This window comes from Accipiter gentilis, chromosome 4 (genome assembly GCF_929443795.1).
Source record: "Accipiter gentilis chromosome 4, bAccGen1.1, whole genome shotgun sequence".
NCBI classification, from domain to species: Eukaryota; Metazoa; Chordata; class Aves; order Accipitriformes; family Accipitridae; genus Astur; species Astur gentilis.
In genome coordinates this window covers 44,482,795-44,506,145 of record NC_064883.1, presented here as the reverse complement: position 1 = coordinate 44,506,145, position 23,351 = coordinate 44,482,795, and the positions used below count along the sequence as shown (strand labels likewise).

General features: G+C 35.3%; 1 protein-coding gene across 7 annotated transcripts in view; it reads right to left on the bottom strand.

Annotated features, from left to right (window-relative positions):
* NKTR (natural killer cell triggering receptor) overlaps nucleotides 1-23,351 on the bottom strand; it is a 45,376-nt gene that overhangs the window by 3,594 nt on the left and 18,431 nt on the right. For 3 of the 7 annotated variants that reach the window (XM_049799143.1, XM_049799147.1, XM_049799148.1), the window contains 11 exons: nucleotides 22,581-22,668; nucleotides 13,483-13,512; nucleotides 12,472-12,617; nucleotides 11,010-11,232; nucleotides 10,262-10,417; nucleotides 8,979-9,066; nucleotides 5,956-6,101; nucleotides 2,002-4,935; nucleotides 1,662-1,757; nucleotides 1,267-1,326; nucleotides 587-685 (listed from right to left, as the gene is read on the bottom strand). In XM_049799143.1, coding sequence (XP_049655100.1) covers nucleotides 587-685; nucleotides 1,267-1,326; nucleotides 1,662-1,757; nucleotides 2,002-4,935; nucleotides 5,956-6,101; nucleotides 8,979-9,066; nucleotides 10,262-10,417; nucleotides 11,010-11,232; nucleotides 12,472-12,617; nucleotides 13,483-13,512; nucleotides 22,581-22,668 — 4,066 coding nt within the window. Of the gene's footprint in view, nucleotides 1-586; nucleotides 686-1,266; nucleotides 1,327-1,661; nucleotides 1,758-2,001; nucleotides 4,936-5,955; nucleotides 6,102-8,978; nucleotides 9,067-10,261; nucleotides 10,418-11,009; nucleotides 11,233-12,471; nucleotides 12,618-13,482; nucleotides 13,513-16,132; nucleotides 16,187-22,580; nucleotides 22,669-23,351 lie in introns of those variants that run through there. The other 4 variants (XM_049799145.1, XM_049799144.1, XM_049799146.1 and 1 more) reach the window with 4 other exon arrangements.

Below are 23,351 nucleotides of genomic sequence, written 5' to 3'. Positions count from 1 at the left end.
GAATTCATCAGAAGCACACTGGATCTGCAGGTAAAATGTTCTTTCAAAATACCTTCTGGGAAGCTGAAAATTAATTCTGGGTAACACTGCAATTTTTATTTTCTCTTCCAGATTTTTTATTTTAAAATCCACTTTTCAGTCTCACTAGAAAGAATTTACCATTAAATGGAATTCTTTGCATACCAGGTAGCTTTTAATTCGTAACAGGGCACTTGATTTAAGTCTTCAGAGCTAGTTCATTGTAGTTTTTAAGAAAATTATTTAAAAGTATTAAAACATTTAAAATTATTAAAACCCCCCAAATGTGCTTATTTTGAATGCATATATAAAATCAAAGGAAACCTTCTCAAATCTTTCTTATCGTAGTTTCTTCCCTATCCTCAAATTCAGTATGTCAGAAATTCCAATTTCCTCACTCACACACTTACTCCAATTTTAATTGGTTTTAATTATTACTTTTGGTAACAAGGTATTTTCTATGCTGGAGGAGGAGGGGAACCATTAGCCTTCATCAACATTGTAGGTATGTATTTAGCAAATTCTTTTGCATAAATACAGTGACAAAGTCATGCTAGCAAAAACATACCTGGATCGCCTATCATAACTTCTAGATCTTCGATAGCTGTCACTCCTTTTACTTCTACTTCGACTTCTGCTATAGTAACTATCATACGTGTATGACCTACTTTAAAGAGAAAAGAAAGTAATTGTAAATTTAAAATTTCTTGTCTAAAATGCTATTTATTTTAAATGTATTTTAAAGGCATTTATATTCAGAGATGAGTAGCTATACAGAAACTACTTTTGAAGGATGTGGCAAACAATAATTCTACATTTTATAAAAGTTTAAACACAAGAAAAAGTAGCTTCAAAACAACAGTAAAAATCTCAAATTTATTAGTCTAGAAAAAATCTTATTACACATTTAAGAAGTTTTGTGTTTTCTCTACAAATTGTAGATGCAGTAAAAATCTTGTTTGCTAATACTTCTGAAAACAAGTAACAAAGTGATTCCATTTATAAGTCAATTTTATTTTAACGGTAAAGGGAAACATGTTCACTATTACTTGTATCATCACCTCTAATGCCAGGATGATTTGGTTATTTTCAGCTTTTAAAAGTGTCTTATGTTGATTTTGCTTTGATTAAAGTTGCTATCATGATACTGTATTTTTAAGTACCATAGATAAAGGGGTATTCTTATACTAAGACATTTTTGTAAGTAGTCCATTTATTGCAGAGTTTACATAAAACTATTACCCATACCTGGATCGACTGTGATGACCATAAGAACTACTTCTGGATCTACTTCTACTATAGGTTCGACTGACAAAAACAAAAACACAGAGACATTTTTTAAGTTAATCAGAAACAAGTGCTGAAGAGAGCAGGGGGAGAGGGGGAGCGAGAGGAAAGGAACATGTTTTACTCAGAATCCCTCATCCATGCTACAAACCATTAAACAAAATTATTTTTCAGTAACAGGAAATTTGAAATCTGGCTGTTTGAACTTGCACATTTCAAGTAGATACTTCAGACTGCAGTATGCATAGCTAAGCATATTTCCAACTCGCTCAGAGATTGAAGCATTGGACTGCTGTGCCTAATTTACTGGTTTCGCAACACACCCCAACTCTATCTCCAAATAGAGAAAAACTTACCTACGACTCTTGTAACTGTGGTAAGAACTACTTCGACTTCTTGACCGATCTCTACTATACCATCCTCTGCTTCGGCTTCTTGTATAGCTTCTTGACCTACAATCAATGAACAACTTTGAAAAGCACAAAATAGAATACAACTGAAGAGAAGATCAGCAGAAAACAGGAAACGAAAAAGATACAGCTTTATAATGCTGAAGCTGAATATTTATTCCATATTTTCTAAGTGAAACAGTGCTGTTTAGAAGAAAAACATGAGTTGAAAAAGAAAAACATGCCTTAAAATTATCAAACTTTCACGTTAACATGGTAGGCCGTGGGAATAGCAAAAACTTCTTACCTATATGAATACGTAGAACTTCGGGATCGACTTCTTGAGTGACTGTAAGATATGGACCTTGTTCTGTGTCTGGATTTAGAATCAGATTTACTTCGTGACCTACTGAGACTCCTGGATGGGCTATTGTCATCTCTACTCGGAGATTCTTCTTCACTGGAACTGTCTTGGTTCCTTGGCCTTCGATTTAGCCGTGCTGTTTTTCTAACTTCATCAAACAGAGATCCAGGCCTTACTTTATTTTTAGCTTTTATTTCAATTCTTAAACCTGCTGGTTTAGGCTCTGGTGCTGAAGCTATATTCTTAACTTCTACAGCAGTACTAATTGTTGCTGGTTGTAAATTACCAACACCTTGCAAAGGCTTCCACTTATTATCTATCATATTGCTCTGTGTATTTTCAGTAATTTCGCATTTTAAACTACAGTTTAAAGACACAGGGACAGAGTTACTTTCTTGCCTTCCCATTTCTTTTTCTTCTTTAATATTAATAAAGTCTGTAATACTGTTTCCCAGTTTGACAGCATCTTGTTCAGGGGTCTCAACCTGTAAATCTTTGTTTATACTAGCACTTAAAGCCTGAGGTTTAGCGGTGAGAACGACAGGAGACAAAATGTCCACATCAACCTTCCCTGGTGAGTTACGATCTGGAGTACAAATCTCCATGTTGTCATCTGTCTGAATAACATCTTCCAAACCATTCTGGTTACTTTCTTCAGCTTGTTTAATCTCATTCTTGCAAGCGGTCACATTTATTCCTGAGTTTAAAATACTGGTTGAAGCATTTGTTTCAATGCTATCTTTACTAAGGTTACTGCGATCTGGTGAGGCACCACATGTAGTGTTTTTACCTAAAAGGTTTTCATCTGCACAAGACTTTTCACCATTTCCCATTTCATCTTTGACTATTTCATCCTTTTCATAAACTTGTTTATCCTTTATGTCCCTGGTAAGCAGCTTTTCTTTTTTATCATCCTTGGTAACCGGCTTTTCATTTATCTCATCATCATCTTCTTCATCAAACTCCAGTGGGGGCTGCCAGTGAAACATTTCTTTTCTTTTCTGAACTTTGTGTTTCTTCTCCTTTTTCCCTTTTGATTTTTCTTTTGCTTTTTTGGAATGTGATTTTTTAAGAGTTTTTTTCGATCCATGTTTGTGTTTTTTTGACTTTTCTCTAATGTTTGTTGAGCTAGAACAAGAACTCTCAGATTCAGAAGATGACAACTGTTTGCTTGTCTTCCATGCACAATCAGAATCCAGAAAGCCTTCTGAAGAATTTGACTGTTTTTTTATCCTTTTGGTAACGCTAAACTCTGTATCAGATCCTGATGTGGCCTCTCCTTCTTCTTTACTGGAGGAGGGTCTGGAGTCTCCCCTATTATGCCTTGCCTCTCCTCTTTCGGAATTTGATTCAGAGTCCCATTTACTACCTGAATAGGATTTTCGTTTAGTTTTTGCACCACCTCTAGGCTGCTCAGAAGATTTCTCTTTAGCTGCTTTCTTTTTAGCATGATCAGAATCCTGCTCACACTTGGATTCCTCCTCCCCTCTCTCAGAACTTAAGCTATTTTTATCCTGTTTCTGAGTATCTCCTTCTAATTGAAAACGGCCTTCTTTTTCTTGGACTACTTTCATTTTGGCAGAATGCTCACTGTCAGTAGAGAAGTCTGAAGATGATAAACTGTCACTCTCTTTCAATCCTTGAGAAGACTCATCGTAGTCTTTTGTACACTTATAAGGGAGAGTACTTTCGGAGCTCGTTTCTTGCCTCAGTTTAAGAGACCGAGCTTTCTGATCACTTGACATGGATTTTCTTTTGTTTCTGTGCGTACCATCATCGCTAAGGGAATAATAAGATGTTGACTCGCTATAACCTGACCTGTCACTGCAGTATTTACTCAGTGATGGTGATCTACCAGAAGAACGAGATTTTGTCCTAGAGCTAGATGGACTTCTAGATCTTGTATAAGATCTTGAGTATGACCTACTTCGAGAAGACCTGCTTCTTGATCTCAGCCAACTGTCTGAGCTTCTGTCACTATGATATTTGGAATAACCGCTTCGATCACTGTCTGAACTCCTTTGTCGCTTGTGATATGAGGAAGAAGTGTTGGCCTCTTTAATGACTACTAAATTGTAATTAGTTTGTGTGGGTATTAAATGGGTTGTTTTAGCTTTCATTTCCTGAATTCGCTCATAAGATGGCTTCCACGGTTTCTGCCCAGGTTTCCACCTTGAAGGAGGCGGACTATCACTTAAGGGTATAACAGGGAGGTTTTCTGGGACAACTGGTGGTACGACAATTTTATCACTCGGGAGTATAACTGCTCTTACAGGCTCAGCAGTCTTGTTCAACTTACTTTCATTTAATCGTGTTGAAATATTTCGTGGAGAATTGGAAACCGTCTTTTGAAGCCTAGGGTTAGAACTTGACCTTGACCTGCTTCGAGAACGTGACGATTTAGAGGCTGATCTTGATCTAGAACTTCTTCGGGAATAAGATCTTGATTTAGACCTAGATCTGGATCTGGACCTGTAGTATGATCGAGTCCCTCTGCTTGATAAAGTGGATGAGCTCTGGTCTTCCTTATCAGATTTAGACCAGCCTCTTCTGGATGAATGTCTAGAAGACAATGAAGAAGAACGAGACTTCCTCTCACGATCACAAGATGATTTTGTCCTCCTGAGGAAGGAATGAGAGGATTCTACATCTGATGAGGCTGATGTTTTCTTTTTTTTTGTTTGCTTGTGCTTCTTGAAATGCTTCTGCTTTTTAGATTTCTTTTTATGTTTCACCTTCTTTTTCTCTTTTCTGTGCTTTTTGTGATGGCTAGAATATCTCACAGTACTTATATCAGAGTAACCGTTATGTGACCAGGATCTTGATCTCCGGGATGCACTTCTTTCATCCCATCTGCTTGTACATGGGTCACTCAACCTAGAAAACAAACAAGCAAGCCCCACACTAAGTGGAAATTCTTTAAAAACTTCAGATAAACTAAGTATTTTCCCCACCTCCTATGCAATTAAGTTAAAAAAAAATAAATACACACACTCTTTACTACCAGCCAATTGTGTTTTGACTGAGCTTGTTATGCTCGTTACGATGTAGAATTACGTTACTATGAAGAGAGCTACTTCTCTATAAGAAATTAATCAGCCTACGTCAGCAAATTTTGCATATTGTAGAACCTGTGCTGAGATTTAATGTTTTAACTACCCTAGTCCACAGGACTTTGACCTCTACCACTATAGGATTCTTAAACCACGTTTAAATACAAATTTTAAAACATCATCTTATTTAGTATTCTTTTAGCTGGTATGCTGCAATACAGCAATAAACTGAACGCACTCAGTATATAAAAAAAAATATCAGAAACATTTGCAATTATTCAGTAATGATTATATACAATATTCTTCAGTTTTCCTTTTAAGGGTTATCTATCATAATTTGATAGAAGCTTATATTTAGTATCAACTCATCAGAAATTCTGGAGAGCTGGCTTCCATCACGGAGTTTGCAGCTGCAGAAAGAATATGTAACTAGAACATTGCAGGATTGGTGGATTCAAATGTCTTACTTGGTATCCAAAGAAACCATATAACCAAGTTTGAGGCTAAAGGAAATCTGACATGACTAGCTCTATGGAAAGCAACAGGAAACTGGATAGGTCCATTAGTTACTTATTTAATAAGTACCCAAGATGGCACCATCAGAAACTACTCTTCTGACCTTCTGACACTTTTCAGCGTGTGTTCATCTGGTGTCACATTAGCAAAGTGGAAAGGTTTTAAGAGAAGTTTTCCACTTCTAATTTTTGGAATTTAAATGGAATGTATTTAAACACAAAGATATTTACATTTTTTATTCAAACACGAATGACATGCTAGATCTACACAATCTGTTAAATCTTGTGTAAAAAACCAAGACATTTTAAATTTGTAGTGAGGATCTTACTTATCGCCTTTACTCCACTTTTCTCCACTAGGTGGTCTATATGTTCGTAATCTCTGCATTTCCTCTTTCCAGTGAGGAGGGGTCTCACTGCTGTCATCATCATCGGATTCAGAACATGATCGTGATCGAGGTGGGGTGTGATATCGCTATGAAAGCAAAGATAGATGGTTACATAATATATTTTTCTTTAAAAGAGATTGGATAATATAGAAAATATATGGTGTCTCTTACACAGATTTTGCATGCATCTTCATAACACAAGCCAGACAACATTATCTACGCAAAGTCCATGAAGAAAACAAACTCTAGATTTCCTACCAAAAATAGCCACTTTTGGTATGCATATATCCCACATGTGAGACTGGATTACATAGCTAACTGTATCTTTTTATACTCTGAGAACATTTCACAAAGCTTTAGAGAGGCCAGCAGCTAACCCATTTTTTCAAAATGTAAAAGGAAGAATCAAGGAAGAGGTCATGGATTCCCTTTATGTAACACCTTTTGGAATAACACAATTACTGCAGATAACCAACTTTTTTTTCAGGATACTAAAGCACAGATGCTTCACTTCAGTTAGCAAACACTTAACTGCTTGTATGATTAAAGACAAGCCCTATTTCAAAAGTTACTGCTGTTCAGCTCTTCAGAAATGGGAATCCAGTTTAAGATGCCTTCCAAGAGAGAGAGAGAAAAAAAAAAAAGCCTTTCACAAAAGTGTAATGAAGCTTCACACTTAACAAATTATGCTTAGGCACAGCATTTAAGGAGGCAGTAAGAGCTACTTGTGCAGCAGAGAAAAAAACTCTAATATTGCTAACTCATTATTTTCCATTACCCAGTTGGATACACACTTGGGTAAATTCTGTGAGGAAATTAGATGCTCCTTGACTCAATAAAGAAAAACATCTGGATTTTACTCAATTATTTTGAGCCACTTATAAAAGCAAGCAAAATGTGGAAAAAAAAATTGCCCCCCAGAATAAAACCATAAAGATGCATGTATTGATTTATTCAGTTAATTACAGGCAGAAGTCTTTAAGACATTGTTTATATTTGGGAAAAAAAAAAAAAAAAAGATAACCTGCCATGAACATGTTTGAGCTGAATCAGTGACTACTAAAAAAAACAGCTGCTTTTACAAATGAATGGCGTATAATAGGTTGCAAAAGTTTCACGGACCTCCCTAATTCTCTCATATTATACTCAGGAGTCTCTCAGAACCCAAGAGGATTCAAAACTACAAATGATTATTTTGAAAAACATCAAAAAAGTTCACCCTGTGTAGAAACTTGCTAATCAGACTATTAGAGATGGCAGAAAAACGTAGTTCTCCAACTAATTGCTAGCCCTAAATTATTTCTGATATTACTGGGTTTTATTCTTAATTTTGCCAAGAGGGTGCCAAAATTATGAAAAAACAGACAGACACTCAAATCCCTGGCAAAAGCCAGTTCCACTCAGCTTTAGGCTGTTTTTTTCCAGAAATCTTTATTTACATAAATATTTCAAAACATTCTGGTTAAAAGGCTTCCTTTAGTGGATATCACAAGTGTCAAATAGAAATGAAAGCTGTCAGATGCAGCAAAGACAGCTATCAGATTTAATGTCAAGGCTGGCAAATAAGGGCTGGTTCTCAGGTGAGGCTGAAACACTACAATACCTTGGTCCATGCTATGGCCATCTAAGCCATTAATTTTGTGGCTTAAAATAATTGCATCACAGGGATTAGTAGAAAACTACTTCTCAAATCCAGCAGCTATCACATAAGAAAATCATGCTCAGAGGAGTCTTGGTTAAGACCACTCTAATGAAAAGTGTCTTCAGCTATACAGATACTGATCTTTATATATAATTTTTTTTTTTTTTTTTTTTTTTGAGGACTTCCACTTGCAAAAAAAATTTGGCCTTGGTTTGGTTTACGGTCACCCAAATGCCACCTGCTAAATTGATCCAGGAAAACATTCTAAAGGGGAAGAATATGCTCAGTCATGGCATGCTACAATATGAAGTACAGTAGAATCAAATGCACAATTATGAAAGCTTTTTTTACTTTTTCCCTCTTCTACTGACTCAAAAACAACAGTGCAGCTGTGCAGTGTTTTGGGGCCTGTATTGTAAGTTATTAGAGAAGAGACAAGAAGACTTTTGCTTGAGTACAGCAGAATTAAGGCAAAAGTTCTCAGGATACCAAAGATCTGAAGGAGAAATAAAATCTCCCTAAACAATAGCAGTCTTCAGAGAGGTAGGTAGAAAAAAAGAAAAGAGGACCAAATCTGCACATCTGCAAAAATGCTTCATAACCAGCACTGCAAAGAAGTAACTTCTTGCCCATACAGTGTCACCTATGAAATTACAAGACTTGGTCTCAACCAGGACAGCTGATGAAATTTGAGAAACTACATTAAGTAGCTAAAAAAAGGAAACAAAAGGTTGACTTAAAATAACAAAAAGCAGAACAAACAAGGTAAGCGATTCTGCCAAAGTTGCCAACAAAACTGTTGTTTCTCAGCAATATATGCACAGCCATCAGGAGATGCAAATACCAGAACTTGGGAGAACAAGCAATATACATCTGAAAGGGCTGTATACACTTAGGACACTATAGAACAGCTTTGTCCACTGTTATGCATTACAGTCCTAATGTTTAACAGAAACAGCAAGAAAATCCAATGAGTGGAGAAGAGTAAAAGCTGTTGTCACTTCCCATTACTTTAGATGTTGTGGCTCACGTAGGATGAATCCGGCTGAATTAATTTCAATCTTTAAAAAGAAATAAATTTATTCTTATGTTTGAAGACTTCTTGTAGCTGAGGAGTAAGCATTCCCAAACAATCTTAAAGTAAAAAGACAGTAACAAGAAGCATAGCAAGAAAAGCATTATAAAATGAACTACCTGACCACAGTATTTCATCTACAACATGTTAAAGTGTCACACAAAGCCTCCAAGGAAATTCAAAGGTCAGAGAAGATACTCTGAAAGGGGTGGGGGTGGGGGCGATAAAATAAAGTTTGTCACATACTATTGTGCCTCTTCCTTTAATTTTTCGTCCAGATTTAGAGACTGATGGTTTCTGGTCAGTCAGAATTGGCGTAGGATCAAGAAGCTTCCTACATAAATTAATAAAATATGAGCTTACATGGAAAAAACCCAAAGAATTAACTTAAACTTTAAGTTAATAATGCAAAATATTCATTTATTTTGAGATGGCAGAGCTAAGAATTCAGTGAATTCTCCAAGAAATAAAGCAAGACACGCACAGTTCTGCAATGAAAGGCAAATCAACATATACTTGCTTTCAACCAAATGTGTAGCCTACCTGACCTCTCTACCTGTAAATAAATGCTAACAATGAACTTGCAAAGTACTCTGTTGAAGTGGTACACGGCTTTTCTAAAGAGGTTAACTTGTGTTTGGTGCACAAATCATGAAGACAACATGGACAGGGTCTCAGCAGTTACACAAATTCAATGTCTTAGCATAGGGAATGGTAATTCACAACAGTCCTCAGCTTCTAAAAACTTGCTTCTTTCCCAAGCAACAAGAGGTAAATCAGCACTCCTTTACAATTTGTGTAATATCTTCAAAAGAAGCAATTACTAAGGCTTTGGAAACATGAGTAATGTTTCAAGAAAAGCCTTACAGCAGACTAAAACTGAAATGAAAAAACAAACAAAAAACCTGATTTTGGAGGTATCTGGCAATGTAATGTATTAGCTCATCTAAGTCCAAAAGTGAACAAACTTGATAGAAAAAGAACCTAACTGCAGTTTAGTAGAGGTACAACAAACAAATTGAAAGTAACTTGTGAACACATGACTTCCTTTATATCAAAAGAAGAGGATTTTCTCTTATTCTCAAAAATCATAGATGGGTCATAAAATTCTAGTTGACTGATTTTGAACCAAAGTTTCTTCTTCAATCTAAGAAAGATGAAAAATCATCTCTCCCAATCCCAAACTTCCTTTGCAATCAAATATTTGCCGTGGTTTACATTGCAAAATTTCTTTTGGAATTATTCACTCATTTTTTTTGCATCATCTGTAATTGAGTTTAAGGTCATAACATGCATGATCCTTAAGGACCAATGAAACTAACTCATTAGATCTCACTGAAAAACCCTGACATAGGTTGTAAGGAACATTACAAGAAAACTGTAAAAAGGGCAATGAAATTACATAATTTAAAAATTCTGACACTACAGCCATCATTTGCTATCAGTACTAGTAATAGAACATTAGCAGGAAAATTTTATGCACAGTTTCCACCAAGTCAACATTAAGAAGAAAGTTCAATTTTCCTTACGGTTCAGGTTCTACATTGACAACAGGCACATCTCTTCTTAGCAAAAATCTATTTTCAGGCACTGGAGGAATTTCTTCAGGACGTACCACAGGTTTGTCCCTCTTTGTGCTAACATCGACTGCTTTTTCTGTTATATCGCTCTTGTCAGAAAGGCTGCTATGGGGAAAGATAAGTTGATAAATCAAAATTAACTGTCAACTGATAAACACCACTTTTACAAAGTGAATTCCAAAACAAGTCCACATGATGCATCAAACTCCAAGATGGCTTAACAACCAAAATGTGTTTCATTAACAACCCATTTTAGGCTAAAGGAAGGATGGTGCACTATTATTTGAAAAAAGGTTCAGTTCTCGCTTTACAGCAAATGATTTTAATTTGCCATTTGTCAAGAAATATTTTTAAAATATAATCAAATACATATCAAAGATCTATTATTTGCCTAATATCTGACTTTAACACAGGTGTACTGAGTCCCAGATACTTGAACATGCTGAGACTTACTCATTTCAGAGTTGCTCTAGCTTCCATCTACAAAGATCTTGAACTATTTCATGGAAAAAGCTACTCAACAAGCTCAGCTTTGGGGGTTTTTTTGGTTGGTTGTTTTTGCTTGTTTATAGAAATCAAGCATTAAAATCCAAACTTAAATAAAAGCATTTTCATCCTCATTGCTTGAGTACTTCATGAAAACTAAGCAGGATTTCTCAGATTTCTCCAAAATTCTTAAATTTAAGAGACTAGTCACCGTCTTTGGTTTGAGGTTCGCTTGCACCTTGGATCCTCTTTCTTCCTCTCTTCCTTTCTTCGTTTTCTTGTTTGTTTGGTTTTAGCTCTTCTTTTACGCTTTCTTCTTCTGCTTCTTTCATTTTCAGCTTCACTGTCAGATGAAGTTTCTGAAGAGCTTGATGCACTGGAGGAGGAGTCTGAAGCTTCTGAGTCAGAACATACTTTCTTCTTCTTCTCCAAAGCTTAAAACAGATATTTTAAGTTTACAGTGTGTACAGGTGCATGCATGTGTAGTGTGTATATACACAGCACAAAATACATAATTTTTTATATGTATAAATACACACACATACTGCTTCGAGAAGCTCTGTGAACTTTTTTCACAATGAGTTGCATTAAAGCGCAATAATAAAATGTCATATAATTGTGTCTAGTCTAAACCCATACTAAAAGAAATGATACAAATATTTTCCAGCATAGATTAACTGTAAAAAAATTCCTTCAGTTGCTATGAAGTAAACTGTATGAACTTCCACGCACAACTTCCACCATATAAGAAAACATATCACTGCAAGGCCAAAACATTTTTAAATTAATACACAGTAAGTTTATAACTGAAGCTAAACATTAACTTGTACCAAGCCAATATAAAGAAAGGTTGAGGATAAGTATAGTTTTAAGAAGGAGGGTTTTCTCCTTTGAAAATGTATTTTAGGTTATAACACTGAATTCACACTGTTGGGTTAGAATAGAATGCGCGAATAAGCCAACACCATTTATAGTAAAAAAAAAAATAAATTAGTTTCTTTAGAAAGCAACGCACAGGTTACAAAATACAGTTTAAGAGTTAGTCTCGGCCTCAGTTGTGTATTTCTCCTTTCTGCATCCTCATACTTTTATATTATCTATCCTCTTGACTTTCTCTAACGGACATAAATAACCACATTATCCTTAAAGAGAGTCAAAAGTGAAGTAGAAAACGCAAACTTATAACACTGCCCTACTTCACAGCAACTGTCCGAATATATTTTAAAGATAACTTATTCCCTATGAATTCTCATGAAAAGGAAAATGATGTTGACTACATATACCACATACATTAACATTACATGATCTTAAAATAAACATTTGGAAACTGCACAAAATTCAACTTCAAGAAAAGCATATGTTTGTGTCTCCATCTTTTAAACTCAGAAAAATAAGTTCTAATTATTTTTTGCGTATGTCACATTAACCTCAAACATTAATTAAGGAGAATAGGAACCAGGCATACGTTTTCCAAGGCACAAAGGTTTAGGTCAGAAAACCTTTTCCCTTGCTTTGCCTTCCTCACCTACAACAACATTTAAGTTTTAAAGGCTTGTAAGAATTAATTAAGGTTCTAGAGATTTACTATAATAATTTTTAGACACTGCAATAATTTTTACACTCTCTGAAAACAATGTCAACATTCAATTAACTTCAGGTATGTGTATGCTTACCATCTTTTGCTGGTTTTGTAACAAGCACCCCACAGTCAATAACTCGTACATCTGCATAGGGTCTACTTGCAGTATCAGTTTTCAGATTTTCTATTTGTTCTATTACTTCAAAACCAGAAATAACCAGTCCAAAGACAACATGTACACTGCAGAAATAAAATATTTGGAAAGTACAAACATTTATATATTGCTGTAATTATTTTCCAATGAATTTCAGATTTTAAAAGTCATTCTGAAATAGAAACATTCAGCTCTCAAAAATGTATTAACCTTAGAAGTAAATATTTTTTTTTTACATTTACAACAACACTAAGTTTTCACGCAACATGAAACAGAGGTTCACTCCTGTTCAATTTGAGAAAAATACTTGAGGTCATTCTACTCTCTTCTGCATGGTCAGGGTAAACAGATCACCATTTCTAATCCATCCTTCTATTTTTGAAATTTTGTGCAATAGAGGGATCAAGAGTACATATACAAAGATGACAAAGAAGTACAGTTTTCCCCCCGAGAAGAACCATTGATAGGTCTATACAAACTCAGCATACAAATTCCCACTGGCATTGCAGGGACAGTTATAATTAAGGAACCCCCAGTTTTGTTCTACCCTACCACATTTGTCTTTCCTTCTTCCATTTGCCCCATAACTTATACTTACAGGAACTAATGTATTTTGGGGATAAAAACATGCCACAAAGAGTACTATCCAAATATATTAAACTTGACATTTCAACTCACTGATTTATGGACTGAGGGCAGCGCAGCAACCAGTTTTAAAGAAATAATGTTAGGATTTCAGACCTTCCAAGTTTTTGACCAGCTTTAGGAAATAAGTTGGAACTTAAATTTTTTATAGAACTGAAACTTTTGTTTTCCATCTTGTTCTATTGTATAATCTTTCACAGAGTTAAGAATTGGTTTACCCATTGTTGTCTACTTTCAATATAACATGTGAAGACTTACAACCTTCAAATTTTAGCCATCTTTGGAGAAACGGTAGAGGATTCTTACCCATCGAGATGAGGAGCAGGTTTTGTTGTTCTGTTTGACAAACAGCAAGATGGTAAGATGGTAAAAAAAAAATAATCAGGGATTCAGATGAAGTAAAAGAGGAGAATGGCACAGAAAAAAAAAAGAGATGAAGGTAAGAAAAAAATAGTGAAAAAATCCAGTTACATACATGGACTTAAAACTTTACAGATTATACACACAGGTTTTTTTAAACTTTTACATGAAATTTGCTTGAAGTTTAGCTAACTGTGCATACTTGGAAGTTGTATCAAGTATCACTTTATGCATGCAGTAAACAATTTTCAAATAAGTGTCTTTAAATACACATTCAAACATAACTCACATTTTTAATGAGAGAGAGAAGATACCCAATATTTATTGCCAAATTGTAACTAATTGAATTTATATGTTTCTGAAATTGTTAGGTTCTTATATTACAAGGTCACTTTAAAGTCAGTTTATTTAAAAAAAGAAGAGAGTTGTCATATGTGATAGATACTTTGCTCCCCCCACCCCGCTTCTTTCTTACTCTCCATTTACTTGATTAGCCTCATGACTCAGAATACAAAGCAATACTTCTACCTTTAACCATCAAGAGTATAGCACTCCAGCTCATAAGCTCGCACGCTTCCCAAAAGCAACAGCAGCACAATGCAAGCAGACATTATATGCTAACCCTACAGCTGACTTCTTCATAAATGTGGACTTCCTCCCTATTTTTCAGCTTCCCACATTTAGCTGTTTCTAGCCTGAAGCAGAAATGCAACTGCATTGCATTTTGCACACTATCCTAAGAGGTATTTGGAGTTATGCCAAATTTCTGAGTTGACTTCAAATTAGAATATTCAAGGTTGTGCATATATAATTACATGTTAAGATTCACCTTTTTGATGATAATGCTATGACCTGGTATCTCTCTCTATCCTTTTCCAAAAAAAGAAAGGAAATTACTTCTACAAGAAAGCCTGCATATTGTTGCACAGGGAACCTTGCTATGCAGACAAATTCAGTACAGAACATCAGAACTTGCATTAATCTTATATATTGGGGAAGAAAAAACCCCAGAAGTCAAGATAATTTGCATTTGAAATTATTTTAATATTTCAAAACATTCTTCCTCTCTCCTCCCCAGGCACTATTTTGCCTTTCTAGCCTAGCCTTCTTCCAATGAACTCCCCTCTCTCAAAATAAAGAATCAATCACAGATGCTTTTTCTAAATTTACAGTAACACAAATGTGGTACAATGAAGTTACGTTTTCACTGCTATGATAAGATACTACTTTTTAAGCACATATCTTTACTTGAGTTTTGAACTACTAGGTCACAAAACACTGCAGTGCTGGAACACATGCCAAAGGATGGAACTGTGAATCAGGAGTGTTTACACTCTTGATTTTTTTTTTAAGCTCCAAATGCCAACCAGACCTTCCACTTCTGTAATACTGAATAATAGAGAAAAATTCTTTGGTTTAACACAGGGAAAGAAATGCTATCAAGACAACATTTAATTTCTCAATAGTAGGGGGTGTTCTTTGGTTTTCCCTTGCTAATACAGCATATTGCTACAAACAGAAAAATTCTTAACAGCTTTTGAAGTTCTTTAAGCCAAAGTGAGTTGCATTAACAACCTGCTGTTAAGTAAACAGTTTATGCGGGCTTAATTATAAAGCTGATTTAAAGTAGTGAAAAAATAGATGTGGGTTACTTCAATGAAACCAATAATAAACAAGACTTAGTGCTTAGAATTAGCTAGAAACAGCAATAGGTTCAAACACACTTGATATGAATGCTGTAGTAATGTGCTTCTGCCATGCAGCAGCAGCAGCACTTGAAGACCAATTAAACAAATTACCTAAGCATGTACTTTCTTTAGACTAGTCCTCAATAAGCAAAGAAAGGGATAGTTGGTACATTAAAACCCAGGTAGAAGTTTCTCTCATTACACTGGCAATTTGATACATAAAATGGCTAGGGTTTTTTCATTTACTTGTTCATGAAGTGAAAAACACAAGGAAAAGCATTATCCAAAAAGAAAACTTTTCAGATGCATGGCAAGGAGTTAGGTGACTTAAAAGACTTCCTACAGGAAGCAGAAACCCAACTCCTCATTGCGCTTTTGAAAGTTTTGTCATCTCAATGTTAGGGTTGTAACATGACATTTATTCTGCAAGCGTGCACTTTAGAAGACAACTTCAAAGTTCTCTGCATATGTTCTGCCTTTCAGTCCTTGAACATGTGCTTTGGCGTCCAAACTTAATCAGGAGAAAACCTACTTACTGCCTTTGCACTACAGATACCTAGAGTCATGATGAGTTCCTCCCCCCAAAATAATATTTTATTAAAACATTTCTATACAGAACTTCTGTAATTTAAAATGTTCAAAATCTGCCTTATAATATATACTATTATCCAAGTTATTTACAGAAGGACAAATACCTTTCTTCACTCAAGTTTAAAGTAAATTGGTTTAAGATACTGCTGAAGAGAAAAGCATCTTTTTCATAAAATCATGTTATCACCCCCCCCCCCAAGAACCTCCGTCCTAACAAAGGATTCAATGCACATAACAATATGATCAGAAAAAACAAGATAGATAAAAACAGAAAGAAGAAAAGGAAAGGACACAGCCTTAGAGGAATGAGACATTACCTTTGGAGCGCACGATGTAACACTGTTTCTGTAAATTTTACACAAAAATGGCAGAAATAAATTGTAATACATTTTCAGACAAAACTGAGTCTATGTTTTATTAAATACAAGTTTAAAATTAATATTAATCAAGTTGTATGCAGAACAAGGATGCCTAAAAGAGGGCTCTAAATTTTCTTTAGAATACAAGGTACTTTGAAAACTACAGTAAGTTCTCCTTAAAAACAAAAAAAAGAAACCTATAGACATAACCTGCTTGCATACACTATTACAAAGATAAACGGTTAGAAAAGAGAATCCTCCCACTTCCCTCTAAGCCTCAATCCAGCAGAAGTGTTAGAACACATGCACAACTTTAAGCAGATGAATAATTGATTCCAATGGGTTTATTCACATGCTTGCAGTTACAGAAGTGTTCAAATGCTCTACTGAATCCAGTCCTAAGTAAAAACTTAATAGAATGGCACACCATAGCTTAAATGTTTTGATTTACAAATGTGTTAAGTCATTAAGTCTACAACTTCATACATTTCATAATTAGCTGACATCTTCCTTGTATGATGAAGTTTTTCTAAAACTAAGAAAAATGTCTGTTTTCTTTGGAATATGGGCACTGCTATTTGACTACTTCTGTTCAGAATTATAGAAAAACAAAAACATTGCAGATGAAAAACGACAAAACATATGCATCAGCTTATACCATATTTTTGCTCTAGTATAATTCTGAACAGCAACGTTTTAAAAATGCATTATCAGTTGAGCTTATCCATGTTTTTCTCCCCAAATAAACTATTAGTTCTTACTTGTGTCTCTGCATATTTGAGCGTAGAAATGATCTCTTTGTTACTTGTTACACATAAAAGCATCCTGTGAATACTTTGACATGGGCTGTGCTTTTACATAAACTTTTGATCAAGCCAATGAACCTGCTTGTGTGATAAGTGCATGTGTACCACTTTTGCTCAAAGATAATGCAACATCAGCCTCTCTCATCTGAAATTTTTAGATCTTTATATTACTGTCAACTGTTCAACGATTAGCTCAAAGGTGTTTCAGTCACAGTAACAAAAAATTATTAAGTGTTGATTAGAAAAATACCTGGTTTGGGACACCAAAAAGACTTAGAAATAAACCACTTAATAAGCTAGTAACATTCAGAAATCATTTGTAAAATCAAAACAAAAGAGTCCTCACAATTTGTTTTATCCTTCATTTAGCAGATCAAAGTGGTTAGTTTGTTTGAATTTAGTAACTAGGCATGGCACCACACAATAAAAACATTTTAAGACAAAAAAGCTATTTAGTTTTGAGCAAGAAAGCAGAGCTTGAGACGCATTAAACCAACAATACCCTTAATATGGAAAAAAAAAAATATCTAGCAGTAATAGCAAAACAGCCTCAAGTTTTAGATAGCTTCTGAACACAGAGGCAAGAACTCCAGGCATTTGAACTGATATGGAACACAACCTAGGACTCCTCTTTATGTTGTAATAAGGACGCATCCCTCAGTAAACTACATGGCTAAATAACAAAACATTAAATTAATTATTACACAAAACATCCCAATGACAACAAAGAGGTTGTGTTTTGTTGGGTTTTTTTGCCTTCTATTGTTTTCTTTATGCTTCACTCTGCACAGGCACTTCTATTTTTCTAGTAAGCATAGCTTGACAGATTTTATATGACAATGGAAGCAAAGTTAAGCCCATGCAAGCATTTGTACGATCAGGAGTCTCATTAATTTTATAGTACTTATATACTTATTTTTGCAAGAGTTGCACTTATTTTATATTGCAACTGTCCTTACTAGCAGGTTGGATATGGCGACATGCACAATGGAGTTGCTCTAAAGAGACAAGATACCATTATCAGAGCAGCCTGACTGAGAAGCAGAATATTTTGCTCAAGAAGAACATCACCCAACAAGTAGTACAGCCACTGAGCTGCACCATCCAAGAACAGGACAACTATTCCCCCTAACTCTTAATCAGGGACCTAAAGACATGAGCTATATTTGTGCAGTGCTCTAGATGCACTGCCCCAATAACTTTAATAATAATAATAATAATCATCATCATCTTTTTGGCAGCAGTTCAAAACAGATATTGGAGCATACAGAAAAAGGAAGATGATTCTAGAGTAGTTCCTGTCAACCTCTACCCCATTCTAAGGATTCCATATCTGAGTATCAACATAGAAACAGGACAAGTAGAAGAAGGTTAACACACTAAGGTGGTGTTTAGAACACTTGCTAAATAACTGATGGTTCTAATAGAAGTTATTAACAGAAAATAATCAAATTAAATAGTGGTACTATCTGAAAATACAAATAACCAATTTATAACCTGGTGCCTTACAACTATCTTCAACACAAGTCCGCAATAAAATGCTACAACAGATCCCTTTGGGTAAAGAAAATTGAAATTCCAGTATTTCACAAATACAAACATTATAAAGGGATGGCCTCTGTATCCCTTCTGCTGGATTTCAACAAGATACATTTCTTCAGACTAGGAAAAGTTTCTTAAGACACATGTGTGAATAAACTTGGCCTATTTAAAGCGTGTGTGCACAAAAAACATAATCCTTCCTTAGCTAAACATTCTTCTTTCAACCCAGCTGTTACTAGTCAAGTAAGTAAAAAAAAAAAAAAAATTGGGGAAAATTAGTCAACAAGCATTAAACACAGCACTTCTGACATATATATCATATACTTCTGGCTCTTCATTCTACTTTTGCATCTTGCCAGTTTCTACCAGTGCTTTAATTTATGTTCTTTCTTTTTACACTGGCCTCACCGGGGCTTCCTAAAGGTACTTACGCAGTCTTTTCTATGCCCAGTTCCCTATTGTTGCTTATAAATGCTTCAAGCTCATTTGTGCCAGAGAAATTCCTGATTAATCAAAGCAAGTTGATGATACTTTAGAATTGGTCAGATGCTTGTTTACATTAAGATTAGGCTGAAGCTTCTATCTCAAGTAAAACCAACCACTGTAGCTCAACTTCTAACAATTTTTAGACATTGCACAGAGTCTTGTTGTGACCGAGTGCTGCCTGCCAAAGAGCTATTCACTGCCTGATTACTTTCTGTAAAGACTAGTTATTCCAAATGACACTTCTCTGTTCTAAGCAGGGAAAGCACTTCTGATGAATATGCAAAACTGTTCTAGTCAGGATTCTTGCTATTATTTTAGCCCTACTTGGACAAATACTTACACAAAAGAAAACAACTTATTTGCACTCCTTATCTGCTACATTAGATGTGTACGAGAGAGAAATACAGAGTTCTCGTCCCTGAAGTTATCGATGAAAAAATAAAATGCAAACAGAGGTCTAAAGAAGTTCAGATAGAGATGAACTATCTCCCTTTCTATGAATCTAATCAATAAAATTAAACATGTTCAAACCATTAAAGAAGTCTAAAGGCTGCCACTGAAGACTGCCTTTCACACAATTTTCAGGGTATACATTTGAAGAACATTTTTCCTAATGATAAACTACTGAATAACTGAGCATTCTTTTGAGTGTAAGAAACATGTTTTAATTTCAGCTTAAAATATATCACTAAAGGAAGCAAACATTTTATTAAAGAAAAGCTGTATAGATGCACAGTACATTCCCGGAAGTAATCAGACAACTGTCACCAAGCAAGACTAACTGCTTTAATATATTGCATTTTAAAGTTGTCAGAAACTGCCTAGATAAAATCTTTAGCAGTCGTTTCCTACTTTGAATCTTGAAATTCAAACTCTCCATGTTATGAAGCAGAAAACAAGTTTCACCATTAAAAAAATCTGTACAAAAAGACAGATTGTTGAACTATGCATTTCACCATCCATCCTTGGCTATTCGTAAACTGAGCTATCAAACACGAACCTGACAACTGCCTCTATACGTAAACACACGCCTTTACAAGCAGCCCCAGTGGCTTCTGTACAGATTCTGTAATTGTATGTATTCATTCCCAGGATCGGCTGCAGTACTGGAGGCCTAAGGTGGGATTCAGCTTAAATGCAGAAACTTGAATACAGTAAAGACATCTGCAAGTGAGGTAGGCATCTCAACTGCTGGTCAGATCTAGGGAGAACGCTCAATTGCCAACGTACAGGCATCTTTAGCTGCCCTACTGTATCCTGCCTGGCTTCCAGCTGCTACTCCAGGAGTGCAGGGTGTCTTGCAGGTGCTAAATCCTATTTGCACTCACTGTCTTGAAGTTCCCAATGGTGTCTCAAACAGCATTAGATATCTGCATGAGGTAAAATGAAAAAAGCCCCAGTCAAGAGGGTCACAGAAGCCTAGAGCATTAGAGCACGCTTTAAAGACTTAGACAGCAGCCCACCTAACCCTCACTGGTTATACTGGGAGTTTAACTCCTGTGCTTGATTCACTTGGCTGACTGTAGGGCAAGCTGGTGCCATTTAAGACATTACAGGATATCCAAGAAATCTGCATGGGGCAGGCAAGACACAAGACCTTCAGAACATCCACATTCTTCTCTGCCAGCAGCTGATGGCCAGGTAGGAGCCTAAAACTGGCTTTAGATTCCTCCAGGCAGCTGAGGTGAATCTTGCCTACATGGCGACAATTATGTTTAGGTATCTTACTCTGCCTGAATTCCCACCAAACTAACACTTTCTCTTTACAGTGATTTTATAAAAATTCTGCTTTTTCAAAGAAATCTGCATCTCTCAAAATACTTCTGTATTTGACGCAAGTGCTCTTAAATACTGTCCACTTTATTGTCCCATGTAAATTATAATTTAGTATCCAACACAACCTTAGGTTGTTTTGGTGTGTGGGGACAGGTAAGGTGTTTATGCCTGCTAAATCTAATTGAACAAGTAAGCTGAGTCTACGAAGCATAAGGGAAAGAAGACGACTTCTGAATCAAATGCAGGAAAGAAAAGAAACTTTAGAGCCCTCAAATGATAGCTTCTTGACTGATGTGACATCATTAAGTTTTCATGTGTATCGTTCAGATAAGCTTAAAAATGGAAAACTATGACAGGAGAACCAAAAGATAAGTCACCAAGTAGCAAACAGTGAACCAATGTCTTTCAGAGAGCTTATTAAACCACAGGGTTTGGGTGGTTTTTTTATATATAGTGATTGTTTACCATATTTATGTGTATACATATCCATTCAGATTTACTGTAAGCAAGCACAACATCTAAAACTTTGTTTGAAGGTAACAGTAAACAGGCTTTTGACACTGATGATTTTATCTCTATGGACAGTCAGAACAGCAGTAACTGTGAAAGACTTCCTCTTAGGTTCCTATTCATTTTCCATTTTTAGGGCATTCTTTAGGAAAAGACCTAAAAATGTCTCTTATCTGAACTTCATCATATCATACTGAAGATCTTTTTTTCAGGCAAAGAAAAAAAGAAAGATTCTTGAGGACAATTTACTCCTTTACTGAAGACAGTGAAGCGCCATTCATTCTTATCCCCCAAGAAAGATGGCAAAGAAAAAAGTTTTTCTAGTTAACTACATTAAAATTTACTTTTGAAAACTCCAGCGTTATTTCACAAAGTTCTTCTCAGCACAAGCCCCAAATTATAATCCAGATCTTCCCAAATACAAACTTGTTAAACATTAACAGAAGGCAACTTTTAAAAGGGATTTAACAGGAGGAATAGTCACATAAAAATCAGCAAGTTTAAAAATACTAAAACTGAACCTAGACTACAACTACTTTAACCGCAAGACCCTGACATATCAGACCTGAGTATTTACTGATGGTAGAGAGTCACATGTTTTCTACAATTTAACAGAACCGTCTACATACTAGAATGGATATTTTTTTAAGGTAATGAAAGAAAAATCTGATTATCAGCACATAATTTTACATAGTGTTGGTACCAAAGGAGTTGGTATATGCATAAGTAAACAACTATGCAGCAATATAGAAGAAAAGCATGTCAGGAACAAACACTCCAGAATAAAAAAAAATTAAAAATTAAAAACCCCAAAACAATAAACAAAACCGACATCCTCCCTCCCGTCCCTCCCCCAAAACTAAATCATAAATCATCATATTTTAAAGAGCACATGCAAAACCATACAAACCACCTCTAGATCTCACTCCCTTTTGCATACAAAGCTCAACACCGTAATTTGCAGATAATCTGTTAAGATTTGGTTGGTGCACACACAAAGCCAAAGAATCTATTTTCTGGACACTAAGAACTTACTGCATAAGGCATATTTTTAGGGTAAAAAGCAATGAACAAGGAACATCCATGGAGTACCTGCTTCTAATCCAAATGAAACAAGCAAATTCTGATAACTGTTTCCTATAATAGCTTACACTGCAGGTACCCACTCAAGCCTATTTAAAATAAGGTGGATAACATTGTTATAGATAATTTAGCAATACCATCTTTCTCATGAACAGCGCTTCTCTGTTTAAGAAAAGCTCAACTGTCGTGTTACATCTACTCACATGAAAAATTGGGAACCATTGGTATGTTTCCCTCGGTTTGCCATTGACAAAAGGAACGCTCTGTCATGTTTGAGAATAAAGTTTTCATCTGTTTGAAGAAAAAATATGTTTGTCAGATTTTCCCTGACAAGTAACGCAAGTCTAATTTTCTTAGTAACTTATGGATGCTTTAAGGAGAAATTCTGCTGCTGCTGAAGAAACATGAATGGGTTGGAAAAAACAAAAATCAAGTTGAAACAAGCCTCTTAAAAGTTACAATAGAAGCAGTTACGAGACAGAAAGCATTCTTTCTTAAAGAAAAAGTTTCATATATAGTGCAAACATTTCTAATGAAAGAAATTTAAAGTCATTTTTAGTATCTTCAATAAACATCAGATTCTCATAGAGTTGGATTTAAATCCAGCATTTTCAGAGTAAGAACAAGGTTGGAAGACCTACTGATATCCTAAACCAAGACCTAACATACATGATACTGTTATTTACACAGCATGCACCTCAGGTAAAAAGGTCTAGAGAAAAAGCCATTTCCCTGGTATGGCACATTAAAAGATAGCCACTTATCCATTCAAAACTGGAAGTCTCAATATGTACAAGGGAGAAAAAAACCTAGATACCTGAATGAGAAACTAAGAAAGTATTATTCCTGCAACCTAAATATAAAAATCAATTAAGACTAAACTAAACATGCATTTTATATTCCAGTGAATTAAAGAGGACTTCTGGTTGTACAGCATAATATAAACCCAGATCTTCTGAAGTTCATTTTCAAAG